This window comes from Chlamydotis macqueenii, chromosome Z, assembly GCF_036417535.1.
Source record: "Chlamydotis macqueenii isolate bChlMac1 chromosome Z, bChlMac1.mat, whole genome shotgun sequence".
Lineage (NCBI taxonomy): Eukaryota > Metazoa > Chordata > Aves > Otidiformes > Otididae > Chlamydotis > Chlamydotis macqueenii.
This window is the reverse complement of record NC_141593.1, coordinates 39,391,277-39,407,243: the sequence shown is the minus strand read 5'-3', so window position 1 is coordinate 39,407,243 and position 15,967 is coordinate 39,391,277. Positions and strand designations below refer to the sequence as shown.

Sequence of the window (15,967 nt, the reverse complement as noted above, 5' to 3'; positions counted from 1 at the left end):
AGATTTCCTTTATGTTTTGGGCTCTGCAGTGACTGAAATGATGGCTGAAGTTGTGATAGCTTTTCTAGAACTACTTTTCAACTATCATGAAAAGATCACTTTATTCATAAAGCTGTTCTGATTTTTCAAGTTTTCACTTTTGAAACACTTTGAAACACTTCTTGGAGGCAAAAGCTGTAGAATTCTTCATTGTCTTGCAGATGGTTCTTCCATCTATTTATGTTTCTTATTAACAACAGTGGTAAACTTTTGAACCTTTTTGTCTTTCAGTTTAAAATACATTCGTAACTTTAATTCAAACCAGTTTTTGTTTTCAAGTCATACACACATAGCCTGGTAGTGCTTTCCAGCAGCCTTAGGCCTGTGTTACTCCAGCCCTGGGATGGATCCAAACTGACTTAGAGCTAAGCTCCCATCTAAGCAGCTTAGTTTTGACTTTCAGCAAGCCGTAGCCTGCCTGACTAGTTTTTATCGGTATACCAGAGCCCTGCTTTATGCCCTTCCTTTTCCCTCTTCTGTATCTCTGAACAGTGCAGTCCCAGAACGCATAGGACAAGAATGGATTGATTTATTCCACGTAAAGTAAAGCATAGTTTAGCTGAATGTGGGTGTGGCAGAAATATGGGAAAAGGTTTTAAATGTGTTACTTGACACCTTGAATTAAGAATTTTACGCCCCTCCAGATTTTTGTTCTTCACTTATGTGACAAGCTCAGCGCAGAAGACAGTAACTTAACTTGGAGACTTTGGTATCAGCCAAGAGAGACTTTTTGCACGTACTTTTAAATTTTGAAACAATATTAAAATTTAGGACCGAAGTGTGAGAGTGTGTGTAAATGCCCTACTTTCTTCATATGTGTGCCATCATTGTGATACTATGATAGAATCTAATCCTTCTTTGATCTGTGTGCCTCTTACTGAAATTAAAAGATCTGACTTGACAACTTGCAGTGTTCTGCTGCTCCCTTTGCCTCGCTTTCATGGCCTGATTTAAACAGTATGATTTTTGTAAGATGGCCTACTTTATTTTTCTAATTAGTCCACTGCATGTTATTGCCTGAAGTCTTTTTCATCGGTGGTATGTTTTTACAAAGAAAGCTATATTTTTTTAATAATCTGTTGCATTCTTTTTAGTTAATACTTTTTTTTCATTAATCTCATTTTCATGAGTAAACATAAATCTATAAGAATTTTTATTTGCCATTCGGTACATGTCTGTTTGTATGACCTTTCATCATTGTAAAACTGGTTTAGAGCTCTTAAGATTCTTCATTTTGTATTTCTAAATATAGTGCCTCATAGACTTTCAGTTGTAAATCCATTTCTTCCCTTGTTCAGCTTATTCAAGAGAAATACATTGGGAGTATAAATCAGATGAGGCTATACTGAGTTGAGAGGCTTTGCCTAGTGTCTTTCAAGGCATTGAGCTGGGAACTGTTTCTGTCTTCATGCCCTTGCAGGAGTTAAGTGTTAAAAGTTCTGAGGAATATATTGCAACTACTCTGTAAGGGTATGTATTCTATCATACATAGAAAATAAGGGAAGCATTCAGACTGCCTGTTATTCAGAGTCCCATGTAGGTTGTCTCTTAAATGATACATCCATGAAATTGTGCTCCCATAATGGAGATTTGCAGCTGAAGAGTTGAGGGCTTCAATCCTGAAGAAAAGCACACGTGGCTGCCCGACTGTATTTTAACTACGATTCCTGTAACAGGCACTACTCAGAAATTGTTATCTCTCTTCTCTTAAATATGTGTCTGTATTATACATAACTAAGCATCTGGTTTGGGTGCATAAATACAAAATGAGAAGAATTGGAAAGGACAGTATATTTAAACGTATCTTTAAAAATGTCAGATGATGTACAGTTTTGAAGTGCCTTTCTCTTCTTAAATACATATAAAAGGAGAGATAGCTAACTGTTCCAAATTCTGCCCTTAATAGAACAGTAAGGCTATCTGGATTCATTGGTGGAAATGAGGACAAAATTTGATCCAGCGGACATAATATACTAATTACATTAGTAGTAACTGTAAATTAAGTAAATTGTCCCTCAGTCTGATATGATGTGACAAAGGAGAACGTTATAAGTTAAATTTTCAGGTGTTTCATCTTTTCAGTTTTTCAGAAAAGTCTTACAGAATTAGAGGTGAGATAAAAAATGAAATAATCGTCTCTCTGGTAAATTAATTTATGAGGTATTATGTCCTCTAGGTCAGGCTTTTGCTTTGAATTTCTGAATTATACCATCAGATCTGGAGAAATTTCCAGTTTTATCAAAAAGCACATTCATAACTTTCCCATTTTTAAAATAAACTTGTTTCCTTAAATAAATAAGTATTTCTAGATAAAGTATATTTATCCATACTCTTATGATGTGCTGCACTGAAATATGTATCACAGGTAGCTATAAAATCTCATTATCTCAGTGGAATAAATGCAAAAACGAGTTCCAGCTTTCTAAGAGAACCATTAAACACTTGGAGTTACGGAAGGACTAGAGACATCACAGTATACCTGTAAAATCTGGTTTCATAAAAAAAGAGGGTTTTTTTTTTATCTTTCCAGAGCTTGTTAAGTACTTGAAAATGGCAAAAAGTAAAAAAAATGTACAGTATTTATTGATGCTTGCACATATTTTTCTTCTCCATTAGCACACTAAAAGTCTTAAGGTGTGTATGATTTCATGTAGCTTGTATAGGTCTATGGTGACTAAAAAAATGTGGAGTTTTTATAGATACAGATCTTTACAGGTCTTTCCTGAGTTCATAAACTTTTAAAGCAGTGGCTATTACTTAGGAGCAAAGTGCACCTGTGACCCCCCATCAAGTGTTCTGGGTTTCTGAAATACAGAATAGCAGGTTCATTTACCAGTACCGGACGTTTGCATGGCACTAGCAGCAGGAAGACATAATACGTTTATTTTGAGATGTGAACAGAGCTAGTAGATCTGGAAGTAACTCAAGCAACGCTTCCAAAAAGCCATTGCACAAACCTTGCAGGAATTCAAGGGGTACTCAGACAAGTGAAACAGGAGAGATGGAAGGAAGAACGGATTTGTAACTGGTGGGGTCCCTTTTGGAAGCAGTGTGGTGCTAAATAATCTGGAAATAAATCTGTTCTTAAGAAGGCTTTGTCTAAAACATTACCATCAGGGGATCATTAAAACTGTCTGGTGACTTAGTAGTCTGTAAATACAGTAGTCCTCAGTAAAATTGTGTTTAGCTTGGTGTTCACAGATCACAAGGGCTGAAAGATGACAGCTACGTATGAGTGAGTGAAGTAGAATTGGTTGCTTAGAGGGGTAGGGTCTCCATCCTGGAGAGAGATGTTCAAAGCTTGACTGGACACAGCTGTGAACAACCTCATCTAATGACAAAGTGCTGCTGAGTGCAAGGAGTTGGACCAGATGACTTCCACTTGTTCTTTCCAGCATAAATTCTGTTGCGAATCTAAGTAGAATAATTATAGTTGGATAAGTGAAAGGAGATTACTTTGTTTCTTTGGGGAGCGTCTTTGTAGTCATGCCATAGGGTTTTGCCATAGCTTCTTTAAAACCCTGAAAAAGCCTACTTTATTTAATGGTTGATATCTGAATTAACGTAGTTACCTTCACAGTACTTAATTTATACTGAATTTACTGTCTTGTGATTTTATCAGAATTAACATTTGTATGAAGGCAAAATAAGACATTTGGAAAATTAGGGCTTCGGTACCTCAGACACAACTGCAAACTGAGAATGAAGGAACTTTGTAGGGTGATTTTCTGCAATGTTTTTGTGCCTGAAGTACTGAATAAAGGCACTGTGCAAGGATGTCAGTACTTTGGATTAATGGAAAATGTTGTTATTCATAGAATCATAGAATGGTTTGGGTTGGAAGGGACCTCTAAAGGCCATCTAGTCCAACCCCCCTGCAAGGAGTTGCCCCAAGTAGAAAGGATCCATGTTGCTTGGTTTGTTTAAAAATATTCCAGTTAAAGTTTAATGTATTAAAATTACATGAAAATAATAAGATTAAACCCAGAATAGGTATTTTTACTGTGAACTCATTTCTGTGTGTATACAGGTATGTAGATGCAGGCGTACGTACTCATGTTTTGAATCTGAACAAAATAAGTCTGCAAAATAGATGAGTGTGCTGAGCCTAGATGGAACTTCTGTAGTGTTCGTCAGTGCAACCTGAATGGATGACAAATTGGTACAATGTTCCAGCCACATTTTCTTTTGATGTGGGATGAAAATAAGAAATGGCATGAGGGCACAGAGTTCAGAATGCTTTCACTCTTTATGGTGGCAATTATCTGAAGTACGCATTTCCTTTTTTCATCAGAACTATCTTGCTGTTCGCATCTGGGCATGCTTCCACTTCTCTTCCAGCACTTTGTGTTCCTTATTCACAGCCTAGTCCTACATGGCTTAGCATGGAGGCTGAAAGAAAACAATGCTGAGGTCAGAGCACTTCTCTTTTCTGCATCGTGAATAAACATACTTTAGTTGCCTGTTTTTTTCATCAACATTCAGCAGTCCAGAACAATTGAGCATAGGGCAGAAGGATAATATGAACTCCCAGATAGAATTAAGATCCTCAAATGATCTTCCTAATTATTTAACAATGTTATTTCCATTGGAAATAAAATCTCCAGAACTCATTGTTTATTTGGAAACTAGAGAAAATAACACATTAACCACCTGTGCCAAACCTTGTTGCTCTATGTATTGTATCTCTTCATACCTATTCACACATATGCATATGTATTTTCTTTTTCATTTGTGGATAAAGAACCCTTTGAATGTAAAGTATCAGTACCGGGAAGTATTTGCATAGGGAAGAGCCAGAGTCTCTCTCTCTTTTGTTAAAGGCGGTGGGTTCATAATGGAAATGGGAGGTTGAATGTGAACCTGCTTGCAAAGGCTGCCAGAAATGCTGCTGGTAAATGTTGCTGTTGGCAGCAGTTGCTGGCAAAGACAAGTAACACTTATTTATTTCAATAACCAGTGGCAAAGCTGTCCAGAAAAGGGCCTTTTTTAGTGACAATTTAATTTTAAAATATTGTCACCTATTTTTCTCAAAAATATGTAGGTATTAATGAAAAACTGGTTATTCTGACACTCATGTTATTTCATCAAAATTAATTTAACAGCCATTTTTTATTTAAAAAATACTTGACAGCAGTATTTGGGCCATGTTTTTTGACCACTTTTTGGATCACTTTTTTTTGGACGGTATTTTTGTGCTTTTATGGTTGTTGAACATGTTGATTTGACAAATTTCAGCTGTCACTTGGTTCATCTGTCCCTCTGGGTACATAAAATTGCCTTATATTTGCAAGTACTGTGTTGCAAATTTAAGTTTTTGGAGAGGTAGGGTTCATCTGCCAGCTGATTTAAAAATACTTTTCTCATCTACAGAGGTGTCGTCCCAGTCCTCTACCAGCAGCCTTTTTTGTCAGACTAGTTCTCAGAAAGATTCAAAACCAGTGAAGAAAAGGAAGGAATTATTCCTGAGTTCTGTGTTTGAAGTTGTCTCTTACTGGATTTGAATTGTTGATCAAAATATTTGTACAGCCATTGCAGTTTTTTCTTCAGTGGCTAGGTACAGCAGCATAGCTGCAAGATTATACTACATACTAGTGGCAAAAATTTGAAACACTTCCAGTTTTGATACTGTATTTACTTTTTTATGTAGTGGAGGACTCTGCACTTACCTCCCACTTCCTAGTTTCCTCTGTAACTTCCCAAGTTCCATGTGGCAGCTTTATTGAATTTCTAGCCGAGGAATACTCTGTAGGTCTCTCTGTGCAGCCAGACAGTGCTTCTACGTAAGTAATTGCTGGAAGTCTTATTTGGAGAATGGAGACATTCCTAATTAATACAGACCTTTGCACAAAAATAATTCATATGCACAAGACTTCGTCAGGTGAAATAGTAGAGTCTATTAGTGTGATACTAAACAACTTCTGAAATACCAACCCCTGCTTTTTTTTTTTTTTGAAGCTCTCTTGCATCAGTAGCTCCTCGTCTCCAGTTATCCCCTCTGAATGCCCTCTCACTCAAATAAATATTTTTTTTATCAGCATAAACATAGTTATATAAACAGTTCAAGTTTTTGACTGAAAAGTGCACCTTGTTTACCTTCTCACCACCTTTTCTCAACAAAATTTAGTCCCTCAAAATTTGTGAAATCCTGATTTTGTTAACAGACAGTATTTAAATTACTAAGAATTTTAAGACAAAAATTACTACATTTTTCATTCAGTATGTAAGTTACAGGATGCCCACTAGATGCCACTCTAGACAATCACAAAGACAGTAACGCGTGAAACTCCACTACTGCTTCTGGGTTGTTTCAGATTAATATTGTGCTTGGTCTTTTCTGCGAAAGCACTATGTTTGTTAGCTGGGAAATGCTGCTTTCCCTTCATTGGGTACCACCTGATACAGCTTTTTAATGCTGTTTTAATAGTCTTCAGGTATTTTTTCATCTTAGACTTACTCTTAGAGTCAAGTGTTTATAAATTATGCCAGTTCTACTATTTCTGTAATTACAGGGGTAATTGCATATTTTTCCAGAGCAACAGATAGCAAAGAGAATTTCAGTTCATAAATCTGAACTAGAAATCTATCATTTTAACATGAAAACTGAAAGTACAGGATTAAAAAAAAAAAGTTGAAGTATGCTCTTTTTTAATCTATTAAAAAATGAGGAAGAGTAGTCCAAATTTGCACAAAAATGTGAGAAAGACATCATTTGTATGTCTAGTTATGTTTATGTTAACGTTTAAGTATCATGCAAAATCTTATCAGCATAAAATATTTTATGTAGTAGAAGTACATGGTGGAAAGGGATTTCATTTTATTTTTATTGATGTTTCATACAACTGTGTTTCTGGTCATGAAACTAGAGAGTCTCCATGATTCATAAGTACAGTGGTTTTTTTCTTGGTGTTTAGTAAGAAGTTGGAATAATCTTGTCCAAGATTATATGATCTGTTTATAATAAACAAATTTCTGTTCACTTGTGGAATTTGTCTGCTGTATTTCTTGTTCTGGGTTTCATTATATTATTTCTACATTGGACTAATGACTGTGTCAAGTTGTGTGCAGGATGGGAGAATTTTATGCTGGCATCTGTGTATCATAACGAGAAAAGTGGAGTAGTGGCTCATGATAGCAATATGCCTTTATGCAATTCAGGACTGGCTGCAGACGTGAGCAGAGCAGGGAAGTTGCCCAAGCCAGTAGATCACGGTGGAGGCCGTGACAAGCTGTTGCTGCTGTCAGAGCGGGGTTGCTGAGGTTGGTATCACTGCTGAAAATGGCCATCAGCTGCTGAGAAAGCCTTGAGCCAGCTCCAGCTGCACATAACCTTAGTTACTCACAAGTTTCTTTCTGCAGCCTTTTCCATTGAAGCTGAAATCAGATTTTTCTGGAAGCAATTTGGTGAGGTAGAGCTGGCTCATAAAATCAGATTAAGTGCTTGAACAGTTATTGAATACTGCCTGCTCCTGTCCTTTTCTTGAAGAGCCACACTGTCTTGCTTGGTTTGGCAAGGCTTCCTTCATGTTGCATCTGACAGAAGGTCAGATCCCCAGTGCTCACTGGCCGCCTTCTGTAATCATCATAATCCTATCCCTATTTCCAGTGAAAATACTGTAATGCGAAACTGTTTCTTACATAAGAGAGAGTGCATCCTGTTAATGACAGGTGTGTTTCAGAAAAGTAAGTAATTCAACAGTTTCATCTTTTCAAAAAATCTTTAATTAAACTGATTAAAAATAGTGTGGAATTAATGTTGCATATATGTTTAATAAAGGAAAATGGTTGAGCATGCAATCATACAAGCTATCATTAGCAACAGAAAAACTCTAAGAGAAATTTTAGAGAATATTAAGCAGTACTGTTGGAGAAATGCTTCGGGAACAAAAATTAGTTAGAATTGTACTAAAGTACTTTGCTGAATCAAGCTTCTTAACATATTAATATCATAGGAAGCTAATTCTTAATCTTTAGTGCTTGTGTTGGATATTTATCAGCTACTCCTACATTTGCTCTTCCTTAGAACTATGCTGGGTTCTTTAGTGACAAGTTTAACAAAAATAGTCCTTAAATTCAAAATACAGATTGCAGTGTTTTCATAGGAAGTCTATCAATTTCCATTAGTATTGAAGCTATAATATCTCATCTCTCCACCTGTTTTGTTGTGCCCTTGCCTTCTTTTAAACTTTCTGACTCTTCTTTCTTAAAACAGAAGTTATGAAAAGCAAATGGTTTGATTCAATAGGGATAGTTTCAGAAGGAGAAGCCAGAGGCTGATTGTTTTTCATAATGATACATATTAATTTCAAGTTTAGAGCACTGGCTTTCGGGACAGTTTTTAAAATGTGCTGAGAGTTTAGCATGTATTTAACAAGATTCTATCTACCTTCCTCTAAGGATAGTGAAACAGAAAAAGCCAGTGATATTTCACATAATTCAGGCAGCTGGCAGTTATTTTTATTTACTTGCTAAGGAGGGGCTCAGTTATGGAACAACCACTTACATGAAGGTGGGAGTTACAGAGAGGGAACAGAAGAGATAGACCCTTTTGGTTTTACTAAGTTATGACTACACGCCAAGAGAAGATACAGGTATGATCAATATACAGTGAGTATCTGTTTTGTCTTTAGGGCATGTTAAGTACTTTGTTTTCTTACACTTTGGTAGTGTTGTGCATACTGTAAGTGCAGTTTGTGGCACTAAGAAACAGGACAAAAAAAAAAAATTGTAAAAAACCCCCAACCTGAGCGTGAAGTTACCATTTACTTGTTTTTTTCCCTCCTCTGAGTCCCCTTGAGTTTCATCTATGATACTATTAAATCTGTGCATAGTAAAGTTATAAAAGAACTGAGAAAAACCCCACAAAACCCAAAGTTAACATTCAGTTCTGGATTTTGGATTTCTTTGGTTTGATATTTAGCTGTCAAAACTATGATGTTAGTGTGACATACGACTGCAGTAACAGCTCTGTAATTTACGATGCTGTCAGATACAACTGACATTTTTCATTCGGAGGGTCTCTGTGAACAATATAAATGAGGAATATCTGTAGGAAGAGGCAATAATTTTATTAGACCAGCTGATAGAATCAGAGAAAACAGATAAGCCCGTGGACAATTCCTTCATGAGAAGGTTGTATCTAAGATTAAGGTTTTTCTCCAGTGAATTCGCATTGACCATAGCCATCATTTAGTAATATATACTTTATGTTATGGATGTCATGCTGTGAACTGAAAAGGGATTTCCTTGATTAACTTCCACAGCTTTGCAAGACACTTTTGTTAAATGTATGTATGATACGAAATCTGCATTGAATCCCTGGAATTGACTGATAGGACTTTTTAAAGTTCTAGCAGTACCATCTTATTACATAGATCTTTTGTGAAGCCATGTTTGTCTGTAGAGCATTGCAGTGTGACATACATTCAGAGAAGACAACCAGTGGTATCTTGGGTCTTTTTTCTGTTGTAAGGGCAAAACACAGCATTGTTGGTATTTTCCTTGAGAAGGATTGTGAAAATTCATAGACAATGATGAATCTTAAAGAGAGTGACTCATTTGAACAGCTTGTCATCCTTTGACAACTGCTTAGAAAATGTGTCTGCAGCCTTCCTGATGTTTTAATCCCTGCTGTTTGCTTCATTCTGCAGATGGAGGTGCACTGAGGGCCATTCTGTAGCAATATACACTCTGAAATAATCCCTATACTGAAGTAGTTGCTATTCCTTAGAGCTGCCCTTTGGTGTGCAAGACTTCACTGTTTTACCTTCCCAATATCCTCATCTGGTACAACTGTACAGGGCAAGATCCTCATACAATAAGAAATATTTCTACTTCTAGTGATAGTTCTATACTCTTAGTGATTGTGCCCCTGTACTCGACACTGGTGAGGCAGCGTCTCGAATACTTTGTACAGTTTTGGGCCCCTCAGTACAAGAGGGACATTGAGTTGCTGGAGCACGTCCAGAAGTGGGCAACAAAGCTGGTGAGAGGTCTGGAGAACAAGTCTTATGAGGAGTGGCTGAGGGAACTGGGATTGTTTAGTCTGGAGAAGAGGAGGCTGAGGGGAGACCTCATTGTGCTCTATCTGAAAGGAGGTCATAGAGAGGTAGGTGTTGGTCTCTTCTCCCAGATAACTTGTGATAGGACAAGAGGAAATGGCCTCAAGTTGCATCAGGGAAGATTTAGGTTGGATATGAGCAAACACTTCTTTACTGAAAGAGTGGCACAGGCTGCCCAAGGAAGTGGGGTAGTCGCCATCCCTGAGGTGTACAAAGAACATGTAAATGTAGCACTGGTTTAGTAGGCATGGTGGTGTTAGGTTGATGGTTGGACTTGATCTAGATCTTTTCCAACCTTAAAGATTCTATGATTCTATGGGTGCTGGCAATGTAATGTGCATTTTTTTATCATTTTCCACAATTCTCTGACTTACATTTAATTTTGTTTAGGACTGGGTAATTTAATAGAAAATTAGCAAGGGCAACAGTCTACTGCTGTTTCCTCTTTAAAGCTTATTCTCCCAGAATCAGGAATAGATATCAGATTTAGTCTGGCTCTTCCTAGGAGTATAGTTAACTGGCTGACTTCTCAAGGAAAGTGGCTTCTGTATGAAATGAAACTTTGAGTATACTAAAGAATACAGTGAAATTAATGAAGCTGAGATAATCTGGTAGTGTTTTTATTGACTTCAGTTACTGTCATCCTGAACTATGTATTTTTTCTAAAGCAGTTGAGCATTTATTTCAGCTGTGTTAGACTGCACATAGTGACCACTTCTGTAAATTTCTCAAGGCTGTAATTACTTCCTTTGATATAACATGATTTTTTTCTGAAGCAGCTCTTTACATTGCCTTCCAGTATCATTTTTTTGGCATCACAGATTGGTTTTGAATTAATTGAACATGCTTCGTCTATTGAATGGAATCTTTAGTATGTATCGTGTCAAGGAGAGGTTTCAGATGCCTCAAATCAAATGTGAAAGGACTTGAGACACATTTATAAATATGTAATAGGAAAAAAAATGACTCTGTGGAATGTGATTCATATTATACAGAATTAATAATTAATATATAATACAAGACATCCTCTTCCTACATTGAAAACAGAGTATTTTGTTCTTTATTGTGTATGTCTCCTGGTACTGTTATGATGCGCAGCACTTTCAGAGTTAATGTCTTAGCTGATAGGATGCTAGAAATTGTTTTGGGCATTGTATCAATGTAGCTTTAGTCTGCATGTTTTTTCTACTTCATCTTGTTTGGCATCCCTTTCAAATAGAAAATAAAAATATGCTGAGTCTAATAATGTTTACAAACCAGAATTTTCTTGAGCTTTCATGGAGGAAGGGTCATAAATTTATCTAAATGGATTTATCTGTTTTGTCTTTGCAATTCTGTGTTACGTATATTGAAATAAAATCAGCATTATAGATGAAAATATTGCAGCCTTCTTGAAGGGTCTTTGTGAAAAGCAGGAACACTTACTCTAGATAAGTAATTTATTTGTGTGTTCTGTGCACTTTTTTTACTGAGAAGTTTGCAATAGCTTATAAATTTACTGTGAAAGAACACTGCTAATTGAGCCATGACACTGTTTCGCCTTCCAAGTGTCACATTAAAAGGTACCAAGTGTTAGTGACTTCAGGTAAATATTTATAACATAAACAGTAGTTTTTAAGTTTTCATTGCCTTCTCTTTTTCATCAAGCTGTAAAAGTGGAAACTGTCCTGTGTAGTTGCCACTGCCTTTCTGTAAGTCTTTGTTCACAGAGGAAGTCTGTATAGAACATTGAGAAGAAAACATGGTCTGGTTGCCATTTAGTCTAAGGACTTGGGTTTTATCTTCAGCTCTGCTGACATTTCAGATTTTCTAGTTTCTGAATGAAATCTTGATGCCATTGAAATCAATGTGAGTCCTAAGAACTTGGCTGCAAGAAAGTCAAATTTTACTTCTCTGCATTAGTTTCTCGGTCTACAAATTTGGCTATTTTCACCCACCACTCCAGCATGCAGTAAAGTTTTATAAATAACTTGAAGATTCTGAGGTAACATAAGAGGCCAAACCATCAACTGCTACAAAAAGGAAGTACTTAGGGTTTGTTTTTTGAGTTTTTTGTTGGTTTCATTTGGTTTTGGTTTGGTTTGTGGGTTTTTTTTGTTGTTGTTGTTCCTATTTTTTATGTTTATCTTGGTGTCTTTAAAATGCAAATTCATGCAAGTAAAAATACACTTACTGGAAAATTATCTGAGTTATCTGACAGATTGTTGTATGGCTCAGGAACAGCAGAATCTGCAGGATTCACCTCCTTACTGTTGTTCTCTGGAGTCCCGTTTGGTGGTGAAACAGGTTATTTCAGGGGACTGCAGCTTTAAATAATAATAATTAAAAGAGTAAGTTAATTCATTTGTTTTGAACTCAGGTTATTCTGAGTGTATTAACCACATCATGTCTGCCTAACAGTTCTTCAGAACTGTACCAAATCATAACATAATTTTAAAATGACAGAAAAATGTTACAAATAGAACTGTAGGCTTCATTTACATTTCAGCTCTAATGTGAAGTGGTTTTCAGAAACAGTTAAGCAATTAAAGGTCAACCCAATGATGTTAGAAATAAATTTAGCAATTTAGGGATTTTTAAGATTTTATGACATAAGCCTTTAATGTTGATGAAATGTTCTCAGGTTCCAAATTTACATGCAGCTATTTTAAAGTTAGTCTCTTTCTAAGAATTACCTAACTCTGCATGTAGAGTTCAGGAAAGGCCTATGAAATAAATAATGTTCTTAAACCTTGAATTAGTTGCTATGGTCTTGTTGTGGCATACTTGTCTTTACTGTGAATCACATGCATTTCAATACCCACCAGTTCATTGGCTGGTTGTAGTTTTGCATACTCAGACTTTACAAATGTGCCTGTTACAGCTTTCATGTGCATGACCTGTGTTTTAAAGAATACTTATGCTTGAGCAGTTGAATTTGCAAAATGAAAATGCCTGCATATTTAATTAACTACTTATTAATTGTAATTTAATTACTCGAACCTTACATATTAGTAGGAAGGTGCAAAACATGAAACGGATCCTTTTCCAAATAAAATGAAGTAGCATTAATTTATTTTGGAAAATAATTAAAAATTATTTTTGTGACCACCAAAATTCTGCTCTCTTTTTTTATTCCAGAATCGCATGGAAGAAAGCAAAGCACTCTTTAGGACAATTATCACATATCCATGGTTCCAGAACTCTTCAGTCATTCTGTTTTTAAATAAAAAAGATCTCTTAGAGGAGAAGATTATGTACTCCCATCTAGTTGATTATTTTCCAGAGTATGATGGTAAGTATGATGACATCAGAGCTCGTGCTCTATTTACACTGTAGTAATGACAAATTGTAATAGCCTTGTCCAAATGCTAGACAGACAGATCCTTTGATAGATTTTGTTGTTTAAAAATAAAAGAAAGGTGCTTTGCAGTTTTTAATCACGTAAGTTTTAAAATATGATTGAACTCCTGTGGGATTTTTTAGCCTGCTAGCATTTCATTTTATACTGTAATTAATTATGAGTAGAATGGCAGAACCTTTCATGGAAAATTTTTTACTTTTGGATGAGTATTGTCATGTTAGCAGTGAGCCACAATCTATCCTCTTTCATAAGTTGGAGTGAGGGTTTAAACTGACTTATAAAAGTGAAAAAGAAATAAAAATGCATTCCTCAGTTTTACACATTGTGTCTCATTCTGTTTGGTTTTGTATAAGGCTGAATATCTGAGGGGAAGTGTCATAAGCTCTCTGTGGCACTTGGAAAGTAGCAGCACTCCTTCCACCCTTTTATTGTCCCTCTTTTTTCTCTTAATTTTACATTATTTCTGTGAAGCTTAATGTGCTTGTCCATAAAAAAATTATGTGGATTGTATAGCTGTTTCTACTAAAATTGTACTTTCAGAAAGTTCTGAAGGAAAAAGCTAAGTATATTGAGGTAACTGAGTGAAGGCCTTGATAACAGAGAAAAATCAAGCTCATGTAATAAGAGATCTAAAGAAATAAATGCTCCTGTTTTTAAAAAAAAGAAAATCTGCTTTGTCCCACCAGGCAGTGAACAGCAGATTTGAAAGCTGATTGTCCCTGTTCCTTACAGGGGAGTTGGACTAGATGACCTTTAAAGGTCCCTTCCAACCCGAGCTATTCTGTGATTCTATAATAAAAGATTTAAATCTCTCACATTCAAATACGGAAAGTAATAATAGGAAAAATGTACATTTTGTCTCCTATTTAACAGGAAGGAAACAGTGAACAGCATGCAGGATCAGACCATATTATTTATGAGTCAGTGTAAGTTTAGTTTCATAGTGCTACGCAGAAGAGAACTGGTAGTTGAATATAAATATGGTTGTTCTTTCAAGTTTACTTCATATGACAGGTTCCTTAGATGACATCCTGAAGGTGAGAAAACTCCACAGTCTGTTCTATTATCACCACTCAAGTGATGATAAAGCTTGTATTAAGTGTTTGTCCAGAAAAACAGACAAAACTCAACCACTCAGCTCAGAGAAACTGTATTTCTCCTGTCCTTTGCCATTGGTGAGGAAAAAAAAAAGATGATGGACTGATAGGGTTGCTGGAGTCAAGACCTGGAAGTCATTGAGAGTCTTTTCTCTTAATTATGCACATCATGCTGGACTTAGCTCTGTAGACAAGGTTATGGTTTGATTTGATTTCTTCTGGTGGCAGGGTGCAGTGTGTGGCTTGTAGAGGTCACCATGTGGTCTCCTTTTCTGTCCCAGCACACTGGGGATGTGGGAGGATGGAAGATCTGAGGAAGAGATGATAATTTGGTTTTTTTTTTTTAGCTGAATCACTATCACTATCACCATTGCTTTCCTGCGCAAGGGAGAAAGTAGCATTGGGATGAAAACTGCTAGCCAGCATGGCAAATGGACTGATTAAATTAAGCTGAGCAGTTCTTCTGTACGGTGTATTGTAACAGTATTGGAAGAGGGACTGAGGGACAGGCTGAGAGAGTTGAGGCTGTTCAGTCTGCAGAAGAGAAGGCTCCGGGGAGACCTTATTGCGGCCTTACAGTACCTAAAGGGGGCTGATAGGAAAGATGGGGAGAAACTCCTCAGCAGGACCTGTTGTGAAAATAAGTGGAGTAATGGGAGGTAGATTCAGATTAGAGATAAGGAAAAAAAAATTTTACAATGAGGGTGGTGGAACACTGGAACAGGTTGCCCAAGAGAGGTGATTGATGCCCCATCCCTGGAAACGTTGAAGGCCAGGTTGGATGAGGCGCTGAGCAACCTGATCTGGTTGAAGATGTCCCTGCTCCTTGCAGGGGGGTTGGACTAGATGGCCTTTAAAGGTCCCTTCCAACCCAAACTATTCTATGAGTCTAAGACATCCTTGCATGGCTAGTACTAGAAGACTAACTCACTGACTGGAATGAAGAGCTGGGAGGGGAAAGAGGACCAAGACAAAAAGAGGTTTTTTCCAACTACTGCAAATTTATTTGTGGTAGTGTAAGACTTATCGTTGCTGCTGTTTCTATAGACTCTGGGTGACCAAGCGGAAGACTAGAGCTTGTTGTGTTTTAGAAGCCTGTAGAAGTGTTGAACTGTCCTCTGTCCTCCTTCTGAGAGCTTATCATCTGTTTATATCCCTAAATCTCAGGAAATGTGTCATCTGTAGATGTGTATGTCTGTACATATATATACATATATGTTCATATGCATGCACCTATATATTGCAGAATCTTACTCCCCTTCCACATGTGGCAGCACACCAAAAAGCACGTGATTTCTCTTCCATGCATTCCCTATCTAAATTTTATAGTTATCCAAATTGGAAATGTTAGCAATTGTAATTTCAAAGTATTAAAAATGAGGTTTATTATCCAGTTGTCGAAGTTAGCCATGCGCTAACCCCCCAAG

At 36.7% G+C, this 15,967-nt stretch overlaps 1 protein-coding gene across 1 annotated transcript in view; it reads left to right on the top strand.

The window, feature by feature from the left end:
- Positions 1-15,967, top strand: part of GNAQ (G protein subunit alpha q) — a 130,262-nt gene that overhangs the window by 105,688 nt on the left and 8,607 nt on the right. The window contains exon 6 of the mRNA XM_086769921.1: positions 13,221-13,374. Within this exon, the coding sequence (XP_086626047.1) occupies positions 13,221-13,374 (154 nt within the window). The remainder of the gene's footprint in view (positions 1-13,220; positions 13,375-15,967) is intronic.